At 38.4% G+C, this 19,626-nt stretch overlaps 1 protein-coding gene across 3 annotated transcripts in view; it reads right to left on the reverse strand.

Annotated features, from left to right (window-relative positions):
* LOC110798793 (uncharacterized) overlaps positions 1-19,626 on the reverse strand; it is a 33,374-nt gene that overhangs the window by 1,359 nt on the left and 12,389 nt on the right. For all 3 annotated transcript variants that reach the window (XM_022003984.2, XM_056827495.1, XM_022003985.2), the window contains 4 exons: positions 18,788-18,853; positions 18,323-18,400; positions 7,969-8,141; positions 6,823-6,869 (listed from right to left, as the gene is read on the reverse strand). In XM_022003984.2, coding sequence (XP_021859676.1) covers positions 6,823-6,869; positions 7,969-8,141; positions 18,323-18,400; positions 18,788-18,853 — 364 coding nt within the window. The remainder of the gene's footprint in view (positions 1-6,822; positions 6,870-7,968; positions 8,142-18,322; positions 18,401-18,787; positions 18,854-19,626) is intronic.

The raw sequence follows: 19,626 nt of genomic DNA on the forward strand, positions 1-19,626 counted from the left end.
AGAATTTAGAACTCAATATTCTCACTATACAACAACAACAAAGCCTTAGTCCCAAAATGTTTTGGGGTCGGCTAACATGAATCGTCGTAGGATATCGTCATAGTCACCGATCAAACCAGAAAAGAGCATGAAGTTAAAAAATAAAAACAAGGAAGAGAAAGTGGAATTAACTAAATTAAAATAAGAGGAAAATGTATATATATATATATATATATATATATATATATATATATATATATATATATATATATATAATAAGAATAAGCAAAGTTTAAAATAAATGAATAAGTAAAATAAGTACATTTCAATATAGCATGTAATATTAAAAAATTTAAAAGAATTTAAAAAATTTAAAACTTAAATTAAAATTAAAATTAAAGAAACAGAAAAATGGAAGATGTATAAGTCAAATGAAGTAATCAATGTATATTTTATCCCTCCACTCTGTCCTATCCAATGCCATATTTTCTTCAATCCCAAGAAAGCTCATATCGTGCTCAATCAACTTCCTCCAAGTTTTCTTAGGTCTTCCCCTACCTTTACAATTCTATTACTTTGCCACCCTTCTATCCTCCTAACCTGGGCATCCTCCTAACCGGGGCATCACTTGATCTTCTGCTTACATGTCCAAACCATCTTAAACAATTTTCCATCATCTTAAACTCAATCGGTGCAACCCCTACTTTCTTCCTAATAATCTCATTTCTCAAACGATCCTTTCTTGTATGCCCACACATCCAATGTAACATGCGCATCTCCGCCACATTCATCTTATGCACGTGACAATGTTTCACTGCCCAATATTAAGTGTCGTATAACAAAGCCGGTCGAATTGTCGTGCGGTAAAATTTTCCCGTCAATCTTTGCGGCATGCCTGGATCACATAGGAACCCCATGGCACATTTCCACTTCAACCAACCTGCTTTGATTCTATGAGCCACATCGCCATCCAATTCTCCATCCTTTTGGATAATATATCCTAAATAACGGAACATTTCAGAGCCTTGGACAATTTTTCCATCTAAGGTAATCGCCCCTGTCTCTCTGTCTTGGACTCCACTAAACTTACACTCCATATATTCCGTCTTGTTTCTACTCAACCTAAAACCCCGAGACTCCAAAGTTTGTCTCCATAACTCCAACTTACTTTCCACTCCGTCTTTTGTTTCATCAATCAACACAATATCATCAGCAAACATCATGCACCAGGGTATACCATCTTGAATTGACCTCGGCAATTCGTCCATGACTATAGCAAAAAGAAACGGGCTAAGTGCGGAACCTTGATGCACTCCAATCGTAATGGGGAATTCTTCGGCCTTACCGACACTAGTTCTCACACTCGTGCTAACTCCCTCATACATGTCCTTGATGATATCAATATAATTCCTCATAATTCCTTTCCTACTTAATGCCCACCAAAGAATTCCCATTAGTACTTTATCATACGCCTTCTCCAAATCAATGAAAACCATATGTAAATTCTTCTTCCTATCCCGATAATTCTCCATTAGTTTCCTTATAACATGAATGGCATTCATAGTCGATCTCCTAGGCATAAATCCAAACTGGTTCTCCGAAATTTTCATAGTTCTCCTCAATCTTTGCTCAATAATCCCGCTCCCAAAGTTTCATAGTATGACTCATTAGTTTGATTCCTTGATAGTTGGCACAATCCTGGACATCACCCTTTTTCTTGTACAAGAGGATGATAGTACTTTTCCTCCACTCTAATGGCATCCTATTACTTCCCAAATCTTGTTGAAAAGAGTTGTTAACCATACAACCCCTCTCTCTCCCAAGCATCTCCAAACTTCGATATGTATACCATCGGGGCCCACTGCCCTCTTGCGTCCCATCTTTTCCAGTGCCGTGATATTAGAAAAAGTACAAGTCTTTGATCCACCACTTGACTTCTACTCAAAATTCAAGTCCCTAATTACATGTTGCTTCTCACTAACCCTTAGTCTTCAGTAGTTCAGTCTAACACAAGAACTTTACTCAAAGCCTTTCTCTAAAATAACACAAACTAGGCAAGTGAAGGAAAGAATGGAACGAGAACTAAATCAACATTGTGGAATACATAGTTTTCTTTTAATATTGGAACTCCACTAAGTCAAACTGTCAAATACCTTTTCTTATAATATTGGATTCCCCATCTATAATATGCCATATTACTATAATGCATGGAAAGACGACCCTTTGCCCTGATTACTTGCCCAATTGGCTATAGATACGTTTCATAATAAGGAGAATAAGTTCAGAGAATAAAGGGAGTGTGCGACCCAACTTTATAGAAAAGTTTACTATAAAGGAAATGGAGCACGTAATTTGGGACATCTGGGCAATTTGGGATGGAAGGTAAAATGAACAGAACTGTGAGATAATATATCCTACACTAGACGATAGATAAATGAAAACAAACCTATAAATAGGTAAGCTTAGGCCAATGTATAAAAAAAACTTAAAAGGATTGGGATTTCCCGCAAGCCTCATGGAGTAAGGTGTACGTAATATACAAGTATGAGCCTTAGTGCACAAGTAATTCCTAAATAATCTTCAAGATAAAGGAAATATGCATATCGGGTGGAATTTTTGTAAATATGTTGAAATACATATTGGGTGGCATTTTTGTAAATATGTTGAAAATAAATACAATCTAAAATATAAAATTCCTATTTTAAAATAAATAAAAATTAAAACAAGATAAATTTTACGAATTTTTTCACCAAATACCCTTGAGGTTTAACTTAATTCACCATATACCCTCGTGTTTTCACTAATTCATCATATACCCCTGAGGTTTACATTTTTTTTATAACTTGTCCTTAATGTCTAACGCCGTCAAGTTGCCGTTAGTTTACTCTTTCTCCTTCCATTCTTTCTCGCCTTTCTCTACCTCCCAGACATCACCACCGCCTCAGTGCCTCTACCATCAACTCTCTCCACAACACCCAACCACCCCCTCCATCCTCCATTAACCACCAACCACAACCCGAACTCCTTTCTCTTTTTTCTTATTTTCATTCTATTCCCTATCACCTCTGACATCACCTGAGTCTGTCTCTGCTTCTCCGCTTCTCCTCTGCAAGCTTAGTCCCCTACTTCTCCTCTACTAGTGTCTCCCTTGCCAGACCACCCGATACTGCTCTTATTTCTGTCCCATTCTAATTTATGGCAGCCATGGAATGTCACAACAATTACCATCTCCTCCACTTCCATCCACGCCGAGTCGTCGAAGCTCCTCCTCCTCTAATTAATCACGACCACCACCAGAAGCACGCAACGACCACCTCCGCCATTAGGTATTGGTATCCAGAAAGGTGAATTCCCCATTAGGTATTTAGGGGTACCTTTGACAACTAGGAAATTGAGCTTTACTGATTGCAAGCCCCTTATTGAGAGAACAATTGCTAGGATTAAGAGTTGGTCTTCAAGGTTCTTGTCCTATGCAGGAAGGCTGCAATTAGTCAAGTCAGTGTTGTTTGGTATACAACTATACTGGTGTCAGATTTTTGTAATGCCCAAGGTCATGAAGGAGATTCAAAGAATATGTAGGTGCTTTCTGTGGACAGGTTCAGATTTGGGATCAAAAAAGGCTCCAGTTGCTTGGGAACATATGTGTCTCCCCAAGAGTTGTGATGGTTGGAATCTAAAGGATATGACAGTTTGGAACAAGGCTGCTGTGTTGAAACATTGTTGGGCCCTTTCTATGAAGCAAGACAGACTTTTGGACCATGCCCATTCCCCCTGGGTTAACTTGGTCTTTGAAGAAGATTTGGCAATATAGAGATGTTTTGATGCAAGCATGTGGAGTGAATCAGTTTGTCAGTGCTGGAAAGTTTAAAATTAGCAAAATGTATAAGCATCTACATACTGGGGGTGACCCCAAGAGAATTATTTGTAACAGTAAGGCTAGTCCTAAAGGGACCTTCATCACTTGGTTAGCCTTACAAAACAGACTTCCTATTAAAAATAGACTGATCAGTTGGGACATAAACATCAATGGAGACTGTGAATTTTGTCAAGTACATGAGGAAAGGTTGACTCATCTGTTTTTTTAGTGTCAGTACTCAAAGGAGGTTTGGAGTAGAGTGCTCGCTCATTTTGGCATTCAGAGAACTGTGCAGGATTGGGATGACTCATCTGTTTTTTTAGTGTCAGTACTCAAAGGAGGTTTGGAGTAGAGTGCTCTCTCATTTTGGCATTCAGAGAACTGTGCAGGATTGGGATGCAGAAGTTAGCTGGCAGCTGTCCAAAGTAGAAGTACCAGAACAAAGCAGAGGCTGTGTAGTATTGCTTTCATTGAAACCATTTATGATGTGTGGATTCAAAGAAACTCAAGTTTGTTTAGTAGTCATTATGATTCTGTAGAAACAGTTGTAAACAGAATCTTGTTTTGTGTTGCTTGTAGGAACTAGTGTGTGCCTGTAGGGCTGTTTGGTTTTGTTGTAGTGTTCCCAGGATGTTGGGAACTGTGTGTTGGTGCTTGTTGCCTTGGTGTAACCTTTACTTTGGTAATATAATTCAATATTATTTGCCGAAAAAGCGACCACCTCTGCCAAGTAGCAAGCGAGGGATTTTAATTCAATGTTAAATCTGATTATTGATTGGGTTACAACTAAGCAATGGAGTGATGTGTAAACCAGTAATGTAATCTTTGGATAAAATAGTTGGATGCAAATTGATGGAAATTCTAAGAATTGAGGATATATTTTGTCTCAGAAAAATTGGAAAAGTGAAAAATTGGTGGCGACGTAGTCAAATTAAAATTGGCTCAATTAATTTCGTGTATCTACAAATTTGTTGAGTTTTCAATTGAATTGCTTATTTATTTAATTTAGTTTCATTTTTCCTATACCCTTTTTAAGATAATTTTAGCTACAGTAGAACTGTAAAAATTTCTGGGTAAGTTTACGGATGTTCTCGAGTTTGGTAGATATGGTGATGGAGGATCATGTGAGGAAGCCGGGAATATTGTGGTTTTTAAGGAGAAGAGAGGAAATAAAGATATGGAGAAAGGGAGGAACATGAATATATGATGGCGACATCCAGGGGTTGAAGAAAGATGATATCAATTAAATGAAGTACAATAATGGTCATATTACAGTAAAAGAAAAAAACGGTTTTTTCACCAAATACCCCAAGGTTTAACTTAATTCACCATATACCCTCGTGTTTTCAATAATTCATCATATACCACTTAGGTTTACTTTTTTTATGACAATATCAACCCTAATTCTAACGGCGATTTAACGGCGATTTAACGGCAGGGTCACGTTGTCAAAAAAATGGAAACCTCGGGGGTATATGATGAATTATTGAAAACACAGGGGGTATATGGTGAATTAAGTTAAACCCCAGAGGTATTGATAAAAAAATCCGTAAATTTTATTATAAAACACATTGTACATTTAATACTCAGACTGCACATTTAATATTCAGACAGTATATTTTGACAATTTATTTATGAAAATGTCACCCGATATACTTCGCTCTTTAATCTTGAATATTAACGGGGCTACCCTCCCAAGTGCACTACGCTTTAGAGCGCCTTGGTGCACTTCGTCAAAATTGCATTGCCTTGACCAAAAAAGCGCATGACCCATATCGCCTTGCGCCTCAGCTCCTAGGCACGCTTTTTCTTAACACTGGTTTAGACTAAGGAAATTGCTAGACACGATAAGTACTAAAGTCGCTAATCATAGGAGGACTCTAAACAAAGCTATTATCTTTCTCACAAAGGTCTCTTGTGTACTCTAAACAACATAGAGAAACTATATTTTAGTTCCTATGCAGATATAACGAACCATATTGTAGTTCCTACATAAACTTGGTTTCATTTTATAATTCATACTAAGTTCCAACATTCACCCTAACGCAATTGGATTTCTTCTCTTGTTCTCAAAGAAACTTTCAGTAGGTATGTCCACCATATCCATGAATCATCTTAAAAATAATTTAGCAGACCAGTTTTTCTTGTCATCACTAAAACCACCTAATAGCGACATAAACCTCCAGTCAGACCCTTATGTCTTCCAGTTACAATTACAAGATAGGATAGCACTACGTCTTGCCACTGGTTACAGAAAAATTTAATAAAGCTTAGACTAGCTTAAACTCAATGTGATTTGGCGTAAAGTCTGATGCGTAAATAATTTGTTAATGTAGATCCCAACATCAAAGATGCAGATTTAACTCCAACGAGGACACACCCTTCAGGCAATTATGTATTCTATTATTTACAAGAGAGACTTTTCAACATGACTTGAACATTAGTCAAAGGATCAAGAGGGCTAGATACTATTCATTGAATCATCGTGTATGATGAGAAGTAAGAGCATAAAGAAAAAATTAATTGAACACTATAATTTTCTAAGCCAAAGCCTAAGCAATGCTTTTAACTGAATTTGGGACTAAAGGAAGACTGACAATATCTTCTGAAATTGATGCAAAACTACCCTTCACCGAGGACTACAGGTATCCGTATATCCCTTGAATAATAACATATGAAGAGGGGTCTAGTGAGGTCAAGATGTACACAATATTGCAGAACAACAGTTGAACAGTCAAGACAAAACTAGTAGAAAGGAAAATACTCACAACAACTAGCAGTGAAGACTAAAGACAACAACAAGGACTACACGAGAAGAAACTGTTGGACCAGTAATGTTGAACAGAAAATTTGGGTCAGCTAAGTGAAGGAAAGTCGGAAAATCAAAACGTGTATTCCATTCTAGGAACAACACAAAATAATCTAAGTAGACTTTAGGAGAGCAGACGGCAGAAAAATGAGTTAATGGGAATTGAGGCGCATCAAACCTGAAAATAGAGAACAGTTCCATCTGCACAGCAATATGCAACCATCCCTACATAAGAAAATAATGTCAATCAAAGATTGGATAAGGATGGCTACATTGAGAAGAAGTGAATTTAGTGAATGAAATCTATTATCTCAAAATATACAGGGACTGAATTCCCAGATTATTATACAAGAAGTTTCGGTCACATCAAGGTAAAACAAAAAATAATAGGCGCCAAATGGGCCTGAAAGTTTGTTGGAGTTGGGATAATGTCCCGTTTGCTTATTTCTAGCTAATCAGTTTTCTTAAAGTTTTCAAATTTCACTTAATTTCTATTCAAGTTTTTCTTTAACATCCCACCCTTGTGTTCCATTTTACCCAGATTTGGTTGCAAAAACAATTCATCTCCCTCAATCCTACTAACCTCCAATGCTTAAACAGCTACAATAGATAAGCTTTTAAGGCCATTTCAATTTTACGTGATCATTGAAGCCACAACAACTGAACCATAGATCAGTTCCTTGTACGGCACTGAACTATATTAGATCCTTTAAAGGTTCTCTTATGAAACCAGTACAACACTCGCAATATTTGCACCAAATCACTTATTGATTGAAACACCACATAATAAATACAAATTGTAAAGCGGCACAAAAGAGCAGGAGAAATAAATTACCCAGCTAGACTTGGCCTATCACAAGTTCCCTAGCCAAGCCTTAACAAGCTATGTCCCTTTACCTCCTCTCTCTTCTTGGGTCTCACAACAGAAGGAGAGAAACAAACAAGCTCAAATAAAGGGAAACATTAAATTAAGGGAAAAAAACAAGGGAAGTACAAAATAAGCGCTGCATGTACCAAAGTCTAACGAAAATATAGGATAAGTGCTAACTGTTCCACGTTGATTTCACCTTAAAGTGGTCAGAAGATTTTTTATACCAGTTTGAGAACTATAGCGCACACTAGGAAATATTTATACCAATATAATAAGCAGACATTAAGAGATCTATCGACCAGAAAGTTAGGAGCATAAGAAAACTTTAAGCTAAAGCTAGGCATGAATCCATCAACTTCAAGCTAAAAAATAGAGAGCACTGAAGGTGCACAAGATGAGTACATAAGAGTCATGATAAAATGAAAAACATGTCATAACATATAACAGACACACCTGTTAATCGGGACACATGAATGTTCCATACGGCAAATGATGAGCAATGATAACTGTGCAATCCTTGTTGCTGAGTTCCAGTAAAAGGCTGTCCAGTAACGGGAACATCATATGCAGCTCTAGATAAACTAAGCATCCGTAATGTTCCATCATCATATGATACAAGGAGACATCTAGATATACAAAACAATCATGTAAGGAGAGCAGGAGACAAAGGTAACATTGACCAACGCTCAATAGATCACCAAGATTATTTAAAATATAACAATAATAACAGAGTTCTGAAATATCTCCAAAGTTCATTTGAGCCGTAGCGTGGCTCCATGAACGAATAAGTATCTGGATAATTTTGGCATCACTATTTCATTCCATTAAAGCGACAACAATCAGGACTTGATTATGGTTCCAGGAGGAGAAAGCCTAAAAATTATACCTTCAAGCATCTCATTGTGATGTTGGAATGATTCAAATTAAGTTACGTCATTTTAGGGAGTTAGTTTTTCCAACGTTATGAGTTAGTAAAACGTAGTGGGACTCTTAGTTAGTTTATCTAGTAGTGGAAAAAGTAGTTGCTGAGATCATGTTCCTAATTCTTAGCTTTTCTTGTTTCGTTGTTTTGCTATTTATATGTTTTTGTTTGTATTGGATTCATTATGTGAGTATTGAAATAGTCAGGAAGTTGTTCTTTTTTGCTTCCCACATCTTTCGTTTACATTTCAACATGGTATCTGGAGCTTCGGGTTAGAACCTCTTATTAACAACCACAAAAGAAAAAGAGTGAGAGAAAGAAACGCAGCTTTCTGTAGTGAACAATAACGAGTGAAATTTTTGTGGTTTCCGTTAATTGTTTGGTGTCCATGGCATACAATGATGTTAGTGGGTAATCTCAACCCTTAATCCCTGTGTTTAAGAGGGAAAACAATCATCTATGGAGTCCCGAGATGAAGACCATGTTCAAGTCTCCACTATCAAGAGCTTTGGGATGTGGTGGAGCAAGGGTATATAGGGAACCAGCAAAGGCTGAACTTGACCAAAGGCTGCGAGAAAATCGAAAAAGAGATGCAAAGGCCCTGTTTTTCATCCAATCGACACTGAATGATGAAAATTTCCCGCGAATTTCCGCTGCGTAGTCCTCAAGCAAGCGTGGCATATTATCAAACAAGAGTACTTTGGTGACAAAAAGGTAATTGTCGTCAAACTACGAACTCTCTTTTGATAATATGGCTATGCAAGATAAAAAATTAATACAAAGTTATAAAGTGTGGTATTGTGAGTAAAATGAGGATTTATGGTGAACAATCACCAATTAGACTAGTGTTGGCAAGGTGCTGAGTCTACACAAAGACTAAGATATGTTGTTATGGCAATCTTGGAGTCTAAGGACCTATCAACTTGTACTTTTGATGAGTTCCTTGATGGCTCAGGCAGGAAAGCTTGAGAAACCTGAAAAACAGAAGAGAAGGCATTTAAAGTGGACGGGTTATCATCTAGTGAATGGCATTCAAATAAATGGCACAATGAAGCAAGTCGTGGTCATGTTAGAGGCGATTTTTGTGGTCGAAGTCGTGGTTATGAAAGTGCAAGAAGACGTGGTGGTCAAGGTATAAATCAACATCAATCTAGGAATTGCCTATACCATGACCACGACTTTCCTACATAATGTCATTCATTTGACTGCCAGACGATTGCCCCTCCATTTAAATGCCCTCTCTTCTATTATTTTTTTCAGTCTTTCCAAACCTTTTATCATGAGCCATCAAGGAACTCATCAACCCATCAAAAGTGTAAGTTGATAGGTCCTTAGACTCCAAGATTGCCGTAACAACATGTTTATAGTCTTTGTGTAGACTCCTCAACACCTTTCCAACAATAGTCTAATTGGTGATTGTTTCACCATAAATCCTCATTTGACTCACAATACCAGATACTTTAGATGAAAATCTTTTTATTGATTCTTTATCTTGCATAGCCATAGTATAAAACTACTACGGAGAGTTTGTATTTGACGGCAATTACCTTTATGTTGCCAAAGACTAATGTTTAATAATATCCCACACTTGCTTTGAGGACGATGCAACGGAAAGAATGCATATTGGATGAAAAATAGGGCCTTCACATCTCTTTTTATTTTCCCGGAACCTTGGCAGATTCAGCTCAGCCTGTGCCGGCTCCGTATACCCTTGTTCCACCACATCCCAAAGGTCTTCAGACTTGTACATGGTCTTCATCTTGGAGAGTGTAATGGACTAAACAGTAGAAGGACATAATGCAATACACCAATACCACCCACAACTGCTGCAAACATATACAGGGAAGAAAAGGATGTCACCACTACAGGACAAAAGGGATGTAGAGGCAGCCACCAACCCAAGGGCAGTAACCACTCCACAGAGTGGCAGCCTGCAGCTGCTATTTTGTTTAGACTACTTTTATTAATTGTTTTTGTCCTATTACTAGCAGTTGGTAATTAAAAGAAGAAGGGAAGGGGAACCAGAATCATGTGGAGAAATTAGTAAAGCTTAGGCTTTGGAGTGTGGTGACCTCAAGTCACTATCCCTTGGAGATTGGTGGCCTCAAGTCACTACTTTTATCCCTTTTTGTGTTCTTCATCCATCAAGCTAGTTAATATAATTTCTGCCTTTACTTTTATGCTCAAATTTATCATTTCATCACACTTGGTATCAGAGCGGTACAATTCTGGGAGGGATCTGATTTTCCAAGTTTCCAAAAAAAAAAAGTGTGATGAACTGATAAATTTGAGCATAAAAGTAAAGGCAGAAATTATATTAACTAGCTTGATGGATGAAGAACACAAAAAGGGATAAAAGTAGTGACTTGAGGCCACCAATCTCCAAGGGTTAGTGACTTGAGGTCACCACTCTCCAAAGCCTAAGCTTTACTAATTTCTCCACATGATTCTGGTTCCCCTTCCCTTCTCCTTTTAATTACCAACTGCTAGTAATAGGACAAAAACAATTAATAAAAGTAGTCTAAACAAAATAGCAGCTGCAGGCTGCCACTCTGTGGAGTGGTTACTGCCCTTGGGTTGGTGGCTGCCTCTACATCCCTTTTGTCCTGTAGTGGTGACATCCTTTTCTTCCTTGTATATGTTTGCAGCAGTTGTGGGTGGTATTGGGGTATTGCATTATGTCCTTCTACTGTTTAGTCCATTACAATACCGATCCCCTAAACTTCCACCTTGTCCTCAAGGTGGGTAGTAATCGGCACTCGATTCTCGGCCTCGGCAACAATGATCCATGTCCACCTTCTTGCGGCCTAAACTGAGAATAAGTTGCTGATGCGTTGCGGCTTCCCATTTGTGAGAGTTGGTATATACTCTTGGTACTTTATCATTGAATACCACAACTTGTCATCCCCGCAATTGTGCTGCCAGTGGCATTCGAGCATATTGGTAAATGTCAGTAAGAATGTCATTAACGTGGACACGAGAATGAAGTCTTGTAACTGATCATAAACGTTTATGAAGTATTGGGGAGAATGGATGTTGTTTGAACTGAGGGAATGAGTGTACAGGTTGAAAGAAGTTGTGTGGGGATTGGATGTGGAAATGGATTTAAGGAAAGTAACCCCAAGATGCCCAGCAAAAAGCTTGTCATCATTTCTTGTCAAGTTGGGCTCAAAGTGAGCAGGCCCCATTTCTTGAGTCAACTTCCCACACTTTGGGCTCGTCTGCATTCCTCCTCTTATAATTGCAATGACCTGGCTTAGAACATGTGACTCAAGCAGCATAACCTCAACAATTTGAACAAGTACATAATTACCCTCAACAGCATATTTTAATTCTGTCTTCTTCCTCAAGCCAAAAGAATATTCTCTGAAGCCACACTCCATACCTAGAAAGCTTTGCAACTGCAACAATAACCACTTTAAGCTCCACCCTACACCACCAGACATATTTCCGGCGGTCACCAGCTCCGAGACAGCCACCTGGACCCCCACCAGACCCGCCCTTCACAAATTCCCCTCTTTCCATGTTCAGGCCACCGCAAGTGGTGGTTCCACCACCCAAATTACACCTTCCGTTAAAGAAACCAGGACCACCACGTTCAAATACTTCTACAGGTTGTCTACCTAACAAAACACCAACATCACCACTCACTCTACCTTGTCTAGCAAGGCCTGGTCCTCCGCCGGAGCCGCTGCCTCCAGCACCTCCCCTCTCAAATGTCCTCTTCTTTCGCTTCCTTATGAGAACATCAGACACGCCACCAGCATAGCCTCCTAATCCTTGACCTCCGCTCATCCTACCACCAAAATCCTTGACAACGAAACTGCAACATGAGGCTACTTTTCCAGCATCTGGTGCCTTTGCATTTCCGCCGGCGACAAAGGGTAGATTTTCTCTAGATCCACTTCTCTGCAGATTTGCATGCTCCACCACTTCCGCTTCAACCACCTCCGAATTCGCCACTGCCTTTTTCTCTTCCTCTTTGAGTATCTCTTCTCTAATTTCAGTAAACTTCTCTTTGATTTCCTTCAATTCTTGCCGTAACGAAGAAAAGATCGGAGAAAGACCTTCCATAGTATTTTTCACGAAATCTTCCTTACATTTTTTGAGAATCTCATCCCACTTCTCCTGTGATTTCTGATCAGAACTGTTAACATCCATTTTTTTTTTTTTTTTTGGAAACTTGGAAAATCAGATCCCTCCCAGAATTGTACCGCTCTGATACCAAGTGTGATGAACTGATAAATTTGAGCATAAAAGTAAAGGCAGAAATTATATTAACTAGCTTGATTGATGAAGAACACAAAAAGGGATAAAAGTAGTGACTTGAGGCCACCAATCTCCAAGGGTTAGTGACTTGAGGTCACCACTCTCCAAAGCCTAAGCTTTACTAATTTCTCCACATGATTCTGGTTCCCCTTCCCTTCTCCTTTTAATTACCAACTGCTAGTAATAGGACAAAAACAATTAATAAAAGTAGTCTAAACAAAATAGCAGCTGCAGGCTGCCACTCTGTGGAGTGGTTACTGCCCTTGGGTTGGTGGCTGCCTCTACATCCCTTTTGTCCTGTAGTGGTGACATCCTTTTCTTCCCTGTATATGTTTGCAGCAGTTGTGGGTGGTATTGGGGTATTGCATTATGTCCTTCTACTGTTTAGTCCATTACAGAGAGTCCATAGGTGATAGTTTTCCCTCTTAAATACAAGGATTAAGGGTTGAGATGACCCATTAACACCATTATTTGCCATGGACATCAAACAATTTAATAACAAACACAAAATTTCACTTGAAATATTGTTCACAACAGAAAGTTGCATTTCATTCTCTCACCCTCTTTTTTTTTGTGGTCGTTAAGAAGACGATCTAACCTGAAGCTCTAGATACCATCATGTTGAAATATAAACGTAAGATGAGAGAAAACAAAAAGGAACACTTTCAGACTATGCCAATACTCTCATAATGAATCCAATACAGACAGAAACGTATAAATAGCAAAAAAAACGAAACAAGAAAAGCTAAGAATTAGTAACAGGATCCCATTATCTTATCCACTACTAAACCCACTACTACATATACTTAATAATCTGAGAGACCCACTACATTTACTAATTGATAACATTTAAAACTAAATCCCTAAAATAACACTGAATAGCAGATCATGGTCTGGGCCGGGCGGGCTTGGCTTCGTGTATAACTGTATAAGGCTAAAAAAGCACGTAAAATTCCAAAACTGGGAGTTTCAGCCTGGGCCAGGCCAGCAGTGATCACCTCTAGCCCAAAGCATCAAATGAACATCTTTACGTGGATCTGTTCATATTTTGGATTTCAAGGTCCTGATTGCAATTAAAGCAGCATATTTTCTAGCCATTTTCCATATCTTATGAAATAAGGACTAGAGGAAGCAGATGGTCATAAAAATTCGAACAAACTTTGAATATTGTGGATCTTCTAATATACTCCTTATCAAATTGTGAGATCCCTACTTACAAATAAAGAAACACATTTTCTAGCCACCACCAATACGCTATGGAATCAAGAAAGAGAGGAAGTAGACAGTATTTGGAACAGAAGTCGAACAAATATCTTCAGAAGATAAAACATTCGTAATACTCTTTCCGTTTGTTGTAAACATATAATTGCATTGTATAACATTCAATAATACTCTCACCGTTTTATTTTGATGTTCCCATTTGTAACATAAAGAGGGACCAGGGAAAAGTAGGTTAAATACATAATACAATAAATAAAACAATGGGTAGATAGGATTATTGGGTAAGTGCCATTAGGTGGGGCATGTGGGGATATATAATGAACCAAATACCCACTAAGTTTCCAAAACAGTTCCTTCATTTATTTATAGTTGCAAAAGTTTTGTTTTTGCACTATTCACATACTCTACTTGGTTTGTTTGATGATCTCTACATAAGGAAATCATATTCATGTGGGATCTTGTTACATTCGTCTCAATATATATTTTACGAATATTAATTTTTTTATAATTTTTACTTATCATAATTAAATATATTAATTGTTCAAGTTATACATTGGCAAGGGTGAAAATTAAAGCGTTGCAACTAACAAGAAACGGAGGAAGGACATATACTACCCCTATTTTTATAGAAACTCACCAATGACTAACGAAGTGTAGTCAATAAACCCTAATTAATCCTAATAATTCTTAATTAACCTTAATTGACCTAATTTAAAGTTAATTCATACTTAACCCAAATTACCCCCCCCCACAACATAACCACCACTCCACCACCGCCCACACAAACAACAAACACCATTGCCGCACCCATGTAGCACATGCCCGCTAGCGCCGATGTCGCCCATGCCTGCGACCCCGGCGGAGCTAATGCCTACAACCTCTGCTACTCCCTATGCCCCAGCCCACCGTCCCTTCTTTTTCGAGCCATCGGAATTCCATTCTAGTCAATTATTCAAAATTGTGGGTCCATCATCCTCGTCCGGAATCTCAAGGCCTTCACGTGCTCCAAGGAATCTGAGATCGAGGCCGTCTGTAAAGCTCACTTTCAAGACTTCATCCCCACCGTTGACGACCTTCATTCACTCCTCTCCGATGTTGACGACCTGACATCGTCGCGCTCACTCTTAAGCGCGCACCTCCAATCAACTTTTCTTGATAATTTCATCGAAACTCGCAACATCATTAATAATCTCCTCCTTTGCTTGAGTTCCCTCAAGATTTGCGCCGAAAAAGTGGAGCTTTGCGCGCGTACCAACTTGCATGTCAAGAATACTTGGGGCGAACAAGGAATTTGCGATTCGCTTGTTGATATTCGGGTTGTGCGTCGGAATTTAGGCCAATTAGAAATTGGCAAGCTTAGCAAGACACAGAGAAGAGGGTTTTCTTTTCCACCCCAATTTGATTTCATTTTGATTTTGGTGGATAGAAACGGTTAATATGATGAAAGATGTGCTGGAAAAATGGGGAATGAAGGCTGGAACCCCTTGTAACCCTCGCCTGGTTGTACAAGTTGTCGATAGTAGTGGTATAGAGGAGGAGAAAAAAAGAAAGTAACAACAACAATGGCAATTGCAGCAACAACGATGAGCAACAAGATAACAATTGCAACATCAGTATCAGTATTAGTAGCGAGAAAGGAGAGGATAAAGAAGAGAACTCATCATTTTGAGCTTAATCGCAGCGGCGATCATGGTTTAAAAATGCGGTATCACCGTATCGGTCGCGGTCGCGTTTTTGTTTCAATGATGCGGTAACGGAATGGTCTCGGTGGTCGTGGATCGGGTCGCGGTGGTCGCACGTGATAAATTGCGAGGAAAATAAAATTAATTAAAAAATAAGAGTAGATAAGTGAGGTATTAAAAAGAAAAAATAATTAAAAGTAACTTTTAAAAAAAGAGTAGATCAATAAGGAAATCACGTAGATAAAAGTGAAAAAAAGCCTTGATAGGGTGTTATTATTATTCTATTTAATAAAAGAGTTCCTTTAAAAAAATAAAAAATAAAAGAGTAGATTTGGCCACTTGGTATTATTATTATATATTTAATAAAGTAAAAAGCCAATTCCAATTCCCCACTTACCAGTTACCACGTACCTTAATCCTCACCCCACCCACCTGTTTTATTTATTTTTACTTAACAGCCAGAAGCCACCTGATCCAGTCCCCACCTACCCCCACTAAGCAAAGAATCCAAAAAGCCCTAAAGCCTAAGCCAACCGCCGCCCCGCTGCCCAACTGCAAGCCACCTCCTCCGTCTCCCCTTCTGATATTCCCCTTGTGATTTTCTCCTTCTTCATTCCAAAAATGGCGAAAACCAGATCCCGAACCTTCATAAAAATCCAAGACCCCAACTCTTTCTATTCCTTCCTCAAACATCCATGGCGGTAAGCTTCACTCTTCTACTTCTTCTCTACTATGAAGTTTCTATTTCTCCTCTTTTTAATCAGCCAATTTCAGTCGTATCGGTATAACTCGGGCGAGTATTGGTATATCTCGGGCGATTTTTGACCGGAACGGTCAATACCGTTTTTTGTAAAACGCCGTGACAAATCGGCAAATCTCGTATCGGCAGCCTCCAAATCCGGTACAACTCGGCCGGTACGAGTTAACTCGGCCGAGTTTTTAATCCATGGCCGCAATCTCAGGCAACGACGCCGCAGAGACGCCGCGTAGTGGGTGGTTAGGTGGGGGTGTGAGGATATGTGGGTGTAGGTTTAATTAGGGTCAATGAGGTTAATTAAGGGCTAGTTATCATTAAAACTAACGACGATAGACTTCCGTTAAATGGTGAATTTCTGGGAAAAAAAAAGGGTTAGTTTATGTAATTTGGAAACATGGTGGGTATTTCTTGCATTACGCGAAACCTCGCGACATTTCGTTAAAAATAATACTCCCTTCGTCCCTTAAAATTCGCCCCGCTTTCCTCATAAAGTCGTCCCTTAATACTCGTCACGTCTCTATAAACGGCATAATTTTACTAATATTATATCATTTCTCTCACTTAACATGGACCCACATGTATTCCTACTTCCTAAAAAAACATTAAAAAATTCAACTCACCTCACCCAACCCCTTTATTTGAAACATTTCTCACTAACCATATTAAAAAAAATACCCCACAATCAACTACCACCTAATAAATTAATAAGTCAATTAAATTGCCTAAAACTCTGTCTCGATCAAACCGGGGCGAGTATTAAGGGACGGAGGGAGTATAGACCTTAAAGGAAAAGATTGTTAGTGAGAACACTATATTGAAACATCCTACAAAGGAAACTAGGAACATAAAAAATAAAAAATAAAAGCAGATGGAGTAGCATTCTTTCAACAATGTTTATGCTAAATATCATATGTAAGGAAGAACCCCTTTACCATTTTTAATGAAAACAAGTATTCCTTCCGTCCCACATTAGTTTAAACACTTAACATTTCACAAAGTTTAAGGAGATAAGTTGTGGTTGGTTTATCTATTGTTCAAAGTGCATATGGTGGGAGTAAATGTGGTGTTCCTATTAGATTTCGGGAAAATTAAGTACCAATAAGTTCAGATAAGTGAAAATCAAGTAAAGTGAGCATTCTCCACTAAAATTATGATCAGCAAGTTCAACTAGATGAAGAGGAATTGAAGAAGAAAATCAAGTGAAGAAGAATTTAGAGGAAAGTTCACAAAGAACTTGTAATTGATTGATCAGTCTCGTCAAAAAAAATTACAAGCTAACCACACTTTGAGAGAAGGATTTTCTCCCATTAAAACAACATCCATATTTTCTGCATAACCTCCATTACAGCTTTTCCTCTCTGCATATTACATCAGCTACACTTGCTTTTAGCTCACTACACCCCCTAACCTACCTTCTTTGTATTCCACTAGAATAACCTCCTCATTCTGAGAATAACTAACTCATTGAGCGTTTCCCGTATTATCCCCATAAATCCTTTTAGAATAAGTGAGCACAATAGGAGGCTTAGGTGGATGCCTAGCAATCAATAAATATGCCAACCCCAGCCTAGGACCGCTAGTGTGGAGAAATGTTGGGTGGTAGTTCGCCACTTTCCAACATTTCAAGAAATTAGGCACGTTACTAACCTTTAAAAAGTATATCCAATTCCGTAAGACCCCTTTCGATGGTAAGGAAGTACTAAAAACAACATATCAATAATCAAAGGCGGATCCTGCCAAAAGAAGGGTTTGGGAGCCCAGATTTACTCAGTTTTATGTCTTATCCTTTGCACGTCTAAACCAATAACAGATAACTTCAATGCAACAAAGTAGTAGAAAATTTTCTTATAAATAAGTACAATAATAACAGAGACACAGAAGTGGGATTTGTATAAATAGAAAACTTTTAGCAATACAATTAGTAGAATGTGTTTCGAAGAAAGTATCATATCATACCTTGGATCTGGCACCCAGTCAAGACCATATATGAAACGCTGTGAAGGATTTGCATCCCACAAAGGCCGGAACGGGTCACTGCAGGAAATCAGAAGAAATACTCACTAGTCAGTTTAATGCAGTATGCATAATAGGACAAAGCCCAGATTTATACAGTGATCCCTAAGGAAAAATAGACACAATATCTCCTTTTTTTCACTGTTAGGAGTGTGGAGGGTGGGAACTCTGGGAAGGTGCAGTTTAGAACCATAACAACAAAGGTGAAACATAAACCTATCACAAAAGCTCTCTGTTCAGAATCTCTCATTCAGGCTATTACTCACAAGTGGTTTCCTAATTGATACTTCGATGATTACATGACATCATTCTTTGCAGGATTTTTTTCCAATCATCCTTCAAGATTTTTTCTTAGAATGGCACCATTATTGCAAAAAGAAGGATAAAATACTTTAGCATCTACATTACCGCAGGTCCCAGAACTTCAGTCCTCCATGCCCAGCAGTGACAATTATATTTGTGCTCTCCCGGTCACTGAAAAGGAAAGGAGGAAGTATTAGGGATCTTTAAGAATGACACATTTAAACTAAAAAGGAACCAAAACTCTCGATAAAGAGAGTGTTAAGTTAAGGAGTGTAAACTAGCATGAAAAGCAATAAACAAAAAATTTACTGCACACTCTAACAGAAAGAAAAGCATAAAAACAAGAAACAAATCGTTCATTAAACCATTATGCATCTAATGTATGGCGGAGTAGAAGTTGTATGTTATATTCTTCTGATCTATGTTAATTGGACTCTTCATTTTTTCTCAAGTACCCGTGTCAGATCCTCGACACTCGGACATGGGTATGGACACTGGACCCTTCATTTTGGACCAAAGTCATGAATTTTTTTCACAAAATTGCCGAGTCGGACACTTGGACACGTACCCATGTCCCACATGGGTACCCGAGTCCGAGTAACATAGCTTCTGATCGAGGTTGATGCGGATATAGTGATATACAGTCTCTGTTATTGCTCATCAAAAACAACAAAAGCAGTTTAGTTTTGTCTATTTCAGAAAAAAAATTCCCGTTCAGTTACGTCTCCAAACAAATTAGAAAGAAACCTCATAAACCTAAGTCTTCCTTTTGGTTCAACCAAAGTAGTCACTACCATCACTACAATGTCCGACGCAAATGGGAGTCTAGGCAAGATTTGAGATTTCGTAAACGTTTTCAGAGAGACAGCGAGATAGATTGAGAGGGTGCAAAAATAGAAGTACAGTTTTGGGTCTAAAAGATTAATATGAACTCATCATTAATG

The sequence above is a fragment of the Spinacia oleracea genome, chromosome 4, assembly GCF_020520425.1.
Source record: "Spinacia oleracea cultivar Varoflay chromosome 4, BTI_SOV_V1, whole genome shotgun sequence".
NCBI classification, from domain to species: Eukaryota; Viridiplantae; Streptophyta; class Magnoliopsida; order Caryophyllales; family Amaranthaceae; genus Spinacia; species Spinacia oleracea.